The sequence below is a fragment of the Adelges cooleyi genome, unplaced genomic scaffold (genome assembly GCF_023614345.1).
Source record: "Adelges cooleyi isolate 19-005CV unplaced genomic scaffold, UGA_ACOO_1.1 ACOO_flye_CR_arks_rails_tigmint_CR_PRNA_30, whole genome shotgun sequence".
NCBI classification, from domain to species: Eukaryota; Metazoa; Arthropoda; class Insecta; order Hemiptera; family Adelgidae; genus Adelges; species Adelges cooleyi.
In genome coordinates this window covers 17,667,651-17,676,383 of record NW_026095971.1, presented here as the reverse complement: position 1 = coordinate 17,676,383, position 8,733 = coordinate 17,667,651, and the positions used below count along the sequence as shown (strand labels likewise).

Here is an 8,733-nt window from a genome sequence, read left to right as displayed (position 1 = left end):
AGTTATAAATATCGTATACAGTGGCGGCTATTCTATACTAAAGGTGTATCCGTCGGTACACCTTAAAAATTGGGTGGATAGTCATGGTGAATGAGTGACTTGTTTAAAGTCATACAATTATAGAATTAAACAATAATATATTTGTGTTATGAATGTGTACTGTACATATTAAGTACCTAATAGTCCTTAGAATTTTGTGTTAGGGTGGGTGGGTGGTTTATGGCTTTAAAATTGATTCACCATTATTTTGCAAGACAGCCGCCACTGATCGTACAGGTAACAGGGTACGTTGTAATTAAATTGGTCGATATCCGTTTGGGTCATTATTATTAAGTTTAATCGGATTCGATGAATCGAGGGGAAAATATAGTAGGTATGGAGAAACGTTATGCAATCGACTCGCTGTCGAAAGTTTACCTATCTACCGCGTTACGGGTTGGCAACCCTGCGACGGGACCATGTAAAAAAAAAACCAAAATAATGAGTCCATGGGCGGCGACGGTGGCGGCTACAGCAGCTACACGGGTCAACAGCGTCGCGCGGCGTTCCCGGTGGTCGTCAAACGCACGGCGTTCGTGTGCTCGCCAGCTTATCACCAGCGTACATATTTCAAGCACACCCTGTTCCTTTTCGAGTACCGAACATTTACAAACACACACGGGCATGTTAGTGCTGTTAGTATGTTTTTTCTTGTGTAATTAATTTCCACATCAACCGCCACAAGTGTAGGCAAAAGTTTTACAAAACAACAAAAATACCATAGTAAAAAAAAAAACCGAGCGCGTTAAAATCCGTTTACACACCGGAAATGAATGGCGCTAAATGCGCCGCGTGCATCACTGCCGTCCTGTTCCTATTCGCTTTCGTCGTCAAAGGTACGAGCACTTACATTGTATTTATTATTTAATTATCATTTTTGACGTTGCCGTTTACTCGATGAAAACAATAATATTGTATCATGTTAATAAATTACAATACTATATCTAAATAGCAATTATCCGGTAACACGATACAAGTCCATTGCCATTATTTTAAAATTAATTTATCTAACATAGCGTTTCTATGTGTTATTATTGTTATGCAATAATTATTACTTTTGTATCTGCACAATAATTCCAAAAGTAATACAAACAACCGTTGTAATATTCACTTAGCCTGTAGTACTAGTGTACATTTTTCATTAAAGCTAGTACCAAAAGTAAATAAATAGTATTTTATCTTAAACAAATTTGTGAAATAATATTATAGTAAAAATCATCACGAAGTCGGCGTTACTGGTTATCGCTAAAAATCTCATAAGGCAATTTTACAAATTGTGCTATTTTTTCTATGCCATGTTCTAGCCTATTCGTGCTACCCTTCAATAGTGCTTTAGACACACATACAAGTTATACGACACACGAGTCTTACAAACGAAAAATTAGGATTAATTGTTAAAACAATTATAAACGGGTTTAAACATTCTGTTTTTTTTTTATGTACATTATTGATTAATTGTATTATTAATCATACGATTTTGCATTGAGTTGTTTTTCCATAAAACAATTTTCCCCAACTGTTTTATGTTCTAATAATAAATACATTGTTAGGATAATAAGTTTGGCAGCGAATCGATTTCAAATGTATTACAATATTTGTGTTGCCTACGAACATAATATGATTACCATGGCGATTGGAGAGACGCAGGTATAAACAAGTGTGTGGGTGTATGTTTGTGTGAGTAAGAGAAAAAAGAGAGAGTGAGAGTGAGAGGGAATATTGTCTATTGGGCTTTCAAGGAAATTGAGCTTATTATCATAGACACGATAGGCACACTTCGTGTTATAAATTATATTGGCTCCGGTCCCTCACCCTTGTATGTATACTCCCAAAAGACATTACCGCGCGGTTATGATTAAGTACACGTCTAGCTGACTTTCATAATAATGTATTATATTATCTACCTATGAAGTGTCATGAGTTTTTATTTATAACGTTATATTTTTTCAACGCCTCTCGTATAGGTTCTCACCAATGGTGGGTGTTATAAGTGTTAGATTTTTCAAATTGGACGTTGGGAGAATTTACCACAGCCGGCTTTTTCCGTGTCGCACAAATCATAAAATAAGACTATAATGCATGTATCTCATTCGGTTTTGCGGCGCCAAACGTTATCGATTTCTGTTTGCATTTTAGGGTCGTGGCAAAGGCTTCAGTCGGTTTGACTCGGGGGAGGGTCGATTTTAGCGTCTACCAAGTTACATATTATCACAAGACCCGTTTGTAGTAATGTTGACAAAAAAGCCATACGACTGCGTCCACGCCAGCCAAATATGCTATATATGACAATACAAATAATACCTATATATGTATGAATGTGTACCTTATAGGTATATCGTTATAAGGTATCGCACATAAGCCGCCGGGCGGTGACCTTAATTTAACTCTTTGTATAACTACAATGCATAATACGAGAACGTAATCGATATCGGATACTGTACATAAATATAATATAATAACAATATTTAGGTGACTTAATATTATGAATACATGAAATTTACAGAGTAGCGTTTACGTGATTACCCCTAGTTATTAATTTTTAGACTACCCCCTCTAGTCCAAGTCGTTTTACCGAAACTTACAAGCTATAACACTGACTATAATACACATACACAAAACATTTTAGTATAGTTATTATGCAGGATTATGTGACGAGGAAATTAAAAAATTGATTCATAAACTTTAAATTCCTACATCTATACATTTATTTTCATCTTGATCCCTGACACGAAGAGCTAAAACATCTGTTGGCAAAATTTAAAGTAAATAAATATTTTATATTGTTTACACTAAAGCTTACGCCGAAAGTCTGAGTATAAATAGGTACGGTGTTTCTTAATATATTGTTATTTATGAACTATGATTCCGTAATTTATCACAAGAACTAACGTAAGTAAAAAAAAAAAAATTGACATGTTATAAAAAAACAAATAGTTTATAACAAATAATTTCCAGAACACTGTACATCTTGTAATGTAAATGTGTGAACATATTTTTAGCTATTTAAATAATTTGAGTCGGATTCAAATTACAGGTCATATTACCTAAAACTTGATCACTGAACAGAGGCTTCGAGAAATAAAACGTGGGATATAGGTTGTGACAGAACAAGGCATGAGCTATGAAAAACGAAGTAGGTATAAGACATTTTAGACGTCGAGGAAGCAATAATTTAGGCTGAGCATTTGGCTGAGAATACACAGGATTAGACTCTAATGACAAGTGTTTTATATAATAATAAAACACATACTAAGGTTACCACACATGACACGGTTACCATATGCATCAAAATATGATAACAAAACTAAAAATAGCTAAAGAGACTTAATTAACAAATTATGTGTTTTAACCAAACAATTTTTCTACAAAAGTTGTTAGTTTTGATAAGAACATTTGTTTGGTTAACAAAAAAACATGGTTTACATTAAAAAAACATGTTTTTGACCGTAAGTCGGCCATGTTGAATTTTGGACCCTATTTTTTTTTGTACGTCCTCCTTTGTACTCTAAAAGTCACTAATAAACAACTTTTTGAGTATAATTAGTATTTTTGGAGAAAAATCGATTAGTATTTTAAAATGGGACACCCTGAATATATGGACAAGGGATAGCGTTCTAACATCTAAACCTAATCAGATATTTAAGAAATGCAAAGTACACTAAACCCATTTTTTTATTTGGCGCTTGCTTGTATAGTAGACAGTAGTGCTGGCTAAGTAGTATGGTAACTGTATGTGTCGACTTTCGAGCGATTAATACTTCCGAAAAATCATCTATGCTTGTAAATTATTCGTCTAGGCCTACGCTATAATAACAATTGGTAAATTATTATCCGAGTACGAAGATTAGATTTAACAGATTTCTAAAACAAAATAATTGACCGAAGACCTTTTGGTCGTTATGTGCAGCGTATTACCGCGATAGATACAAATTAATACATCATGCTCTCTCGTTGGAAAGTTACCGGAAAACGTTTTCCCATATATAAGATACACAACGGTAGTGTATTTTAATATACAACAGTAAATAAACTAACGCGTTACGGTCTCTTGCTCGGCTCCGGTTCTCATCTAAAGGCATATTAAGTATTTAAACGACAATTCAAAGCATAAACGGTACAAAGAAATAACTCAGCGGCGGTTTTTACAAGTCTTTCAAAATTAATATTAAATCGAGCTTTGCGGGTAAATAAAGTTTCGGTTGTGTAACTGCAGCAACATGCCAATGTATACAATATATTATAAAATTTTCATAAAAGCCCAAATTAACGATACTCACAGCTCTGATGACATTTCATGTCTTGGCATGAGAGCTTTCAACGACTATAAGTTATAACAGTTGTTTGTTTTTGTATACTATATACACTTGATATGCCTATAAATTATAATTATGTGGCATAATGCCATGGTATTTCTGATAAGTCCGCTGCTCAAGCGCTTTTGGCGGCCAAAAAACTGGCAAGCCGAAAAATCACTCAAATAAATTACAAAAAAATCGTTATTAATTTTTATAATATTCTGTTTACAGTATGGATACCGAAAATATATCGATAAGATATTTTTAACGAAGTGGTTTTTTTTTTATCATGAATTTAGCTGTAAAAATAATTATGCATCCTTTTTGTTGTGATTTAAACAATGAAGTCCGATAATACGAATTTAATAACTGTATAATATAGCGACACAAACCTATATTATAAATTTGTATTACCCGTTATTTATTAAAAGTCTTACCAATAAATTATAATATGTATTTAACTAATAATTGATTTTAATTTTTTTATGTTTTTTTCGTGCAGGTGCAAAGTCAATAATATGTTATAAATGTAATTCTAAGTACGATTCAAGATGTGGAGATCCTTTTGATCCCTATACAATCGGCTTAGTAGACTGTAACATTACCGAAGTACCTTCCCATTTAAATGGATACTATCCTGTGCTATGCCGGAAAAGCGTTCAACGCAGTGAGTAAAACATACCTATTTTATAAAATATTTAAAAAAAAACATATTTCATTCTATAAGTTTTAAAAAAAGTCAGTACAGTGGAGTAGAGACATAGTGGGGATGGAGCATATTGGGGGGAAATCAGAGGCATGAATTACTTTTAAATAAATGCTTCGATGCCTATCTGTAGATGGTAGAAATACAAAAAACGGTAAAAGTCTTGTAAAATCTATAATGTACTTAAATATTTATTTTTTGAGTTTTAGTGAGAATATGATTAGGGTTTGGAGTTTTAGGGAGAATATGATTAGGGTTGATCCATATAGTAATAATATAAAGAGATAAACTAAAATATACTAGCTTGTATTCGATAATGAAGTAAATAGGAGGACTAAAATCAGTATGACCGCACAAAAGGAAAAAAGTCCACATTGTTAAGCGATTGGTAGTCTATATGATAAAAAAAGTTTTTACCATAGTAGTATTTTTTGTCTTCGAACTAATCAGACTGACTTTAGTCCTACAGTTTGCGTCACATTAAAACTTCTATGGCCACCCTCTGGGTTTATCGCATGTCTATAATAATTTGTTTCCCTTGTTATATATTATGGTAATACACAATGTAATTAAAATATTTTCAAATACCTGTTGATTGTCGATTCACTAACACGTGGCAACCTAGAAATTTACAAAGGTCAAAGGGAAAATTTCCCCTGTTTTTATGGGTTTTCCTTAAAAAAAAAAAAGAAAAAAGAACACATTAATATCTTCTCAGCTATGCATCGAAGCCAAAAAACGGGTATTCGCCTACGGGTTGGAGCGGACTGGGAAACCGTCCCCGTGTGTACCATCACGGTTAGCGTCCCAAAAATTACAGATTTTGACGTGATGTTCATGTAATCGAATTGCCAACAGTCCACAGGAGCATCCGGATAGTAAGGGACTGCGGGTACGTCGAAGACCCGGCTCACGACGATATGGACTGTTACAGCCGACTAGGCTCGCACGACACCGATGTCACACACTGTTCGTGTACGTCCAGCATGTGCAACGGGTCGGGCCGGACACAACCGTACGTGACACGCCTGATCGTCGCTGTCTGCATAGCCGGCTTATTCTTGCTTGCAGTTTAACAACAAGGCGTCTACGCAGTAGACACGAATACGACCGGTACAAAGATGATAATAATAATATTATGTAATATGTATTAATAAGTAATTCAATTAAATATGCTTGTAAAAATGTTGTAAGCCTAAACGAAAGTGGTAGCCGAAGTGGTGTGTATAGGTCGTTGCCTGGACGAGAATTTAATCAGAATATTATTTTGTTGGCGTTAAACGGGGAACAATTAAAGAGTCTCTCAGCATTGGCATGAAACAAAATCTAATATACTTATATATACTATTATGATGTTATGTATTATTATTGTTTTGCATCTTTCGCGGTACCTTTTATTTTGTCCATTTACAATGTTATAATTATTAATTGTATTTAATTTATTATGGAAAAATGCAGCATGTTTAGAAAAAACTATTCAGTCTAAGCCTGCCTATATTTCTTTTTTATAGTTAAATTTAAATAATTGTTATGATTTTTACAACGCGAGAAAATGTATTTAAACGTGTATAATAAATCATAGTATAATTTAAATTGTAATATAACATTACGGCGTGATGCCTGGCCGCGTATATTATTTTATTTTACAAATTGCTATTTTATTAATATTATTATTATTGTTATAGAATTATAATTGATATTACAGTTAAGAAAAGTACAACGCTATTATAAATGCTAATATAGTTTGAACGTCCGTTACGGTGTTTGAGAGTTCACTTGCAACACGCGAATTATCATAATTATTTTATTTTTATAATGTACATTGCGTTTAACGCTATTATCAAATATTATATCATAATATAGCCATATATTGCATTAACAAACAATCCGCATTTCTATGCAGTAGATTTATTATATTATTGTGTGTAAAAAAATTAAAATTAAATGTTGTAGTTCAAAATCCGTTTTTGCGTACTGCGTTAGGCTTTAATATAGTCACCGCTGTTTTTTTAATTAGAGAAATACCGAATTTGAAAAATAAAATCCGACAATGATACGAACACGATAACAATCTTCGAAATGCACTCGTGTCCACAGTGTTAGTTAATTTGTATTATTATATATTAAACTATACTATTGTACTGGTATTAAATAATTTTTCTTTTAGTGTGCGTTATTATTTAGTTATTAGATGTCAGGGTATGTTTATATTTTTATCACGTCCAGCAAATAAATAAAAATAATGTGTGTATGTAATGTAACGCGCCTGTGTTAAGTTTTAATTCACAAACCGTGTTTACGGTAAACACATAGGCGCCATGTAGACGGTTGCCCAGGTGCTGTTGAAATAATTTATGGAATGCTGTACAACATTTTTTCTTTTTTATAGAGTATAGTTTTCCTTAAAATCATATAGTCATATCTATTTTATTAAAATAGGTATATTTGAAAATTATGGTACTTTGTATGGCAAATGACAATTATTTAGGCCATATGTATATATTATATTAAATTAGATTGTTAGGTATACTAAAATAGTAGTAAATCGTTTAAAAAACACTTTTGGAATCCAAGACCAGTCTATTGATGCAACATTTTTCAAAAACTTGTCAATATTTGGGAAGATTACCCCGATTAAGGAAACATAGCTCTCAACGGCTCAACTAATTTAATATAATTAAAATTTACATATTTTAATATAACTTATAAGATAAAGATATTAAACATAAAAAAAAGAATAACAAATTTTATAATTGACTTTACTGAATGAATAATATGTTTGACTGGAAATTTAGTTTGGTCAATTTTAATTTAGTTAATGTCTGGTGGATCAATTATAAACTATTTGGTTGTCACTTATTCAACCAATTTTTAGTAAATACGATCAACTTTCATCCCCTGTGTACATTATGTTAATAAAAAAAAGCGCGTACAAGTCTAATATTGACTACAAATTACAAATAGTTTACTTGGAAACCAATCAGAATTTTTAATTTCTACACTTTCTTTAATTGTGTTTTGAAATCTGAATATATTTTTCCAATTCTCAGAAATCTTCGGTCGTTTTATTCCGAAACAATTTAACAGAAAATGTTTATGTTTTAATAAAACCCAGTAAATATTATTATTGAAAATTACAAATTTTGTATTATCAAAATGTTTAAAAAAATGTTAGACTTAGCTTTCACAACACTAACGAATTTTTTTCTCTTTTTATGTTCGAAAACGGAGTTTAACAGATCTTGAAAGGCCGACGATTTTTCGAAATCAAGTTAGTGTGGTAACCAATGAGTACTTATATACATACTACTTACGACCGATAGTCTACTTAAAAAAAATAATTTTAGATTTTTAAAACACTTATAAGCAGCAATGATCAAGAGCAAAAGATCTGGGTTAAATAATTGCTATGCCTCCAGCACAGAAATTGTCCGACTTTCCCTGTGGAAAACTAGTGACCTGTAAGTGTATATTTGAATCGCCAAAGTATAGGTAAGTCTATATTATTTATATTATGTACTAAGTGAACCTAAATAGTTTGCGTTCGGCCACAAACAAACATCAGAAAACGTTATAGTCTCAGAATCTCAGGCAATGCCGCAAAAACCGACGGTACCATCAGTTTATAGTACTTTGGACTATATCAAAGTAAAATCGAGAAAAAAACACCCAAAAAATGTACATATTTTTTAA

General features: G+C 32.3%; 1 protein-coding gene across 1 annotated transcript; it reads left to right on the top strand.

Moving 5' to 3' along the window:
• Positions 1-526: 526 nt before the first annotated feature.
• Positions 527-7,248, top strand: LOC126838463 (uncharacterized). The gene is made up of 3 exons (XM_050572924.1): positions 527-875; positions 4,837-5,001; positions 5,899-7,248. Exons 1-3 carry the CDS (start codon positions 809-811, stop codon positions 6,114-6,116), a joined length of 450 nt encoding a protein of 149 aa, XP_050428881.1. The 5' UTR covers positions 527-808; the 3' UTR covers positions 6,117-7,248.
• The last annotated feature ends 1,485 nt before the right edge of the window (positions 7,249-8,733 follow it).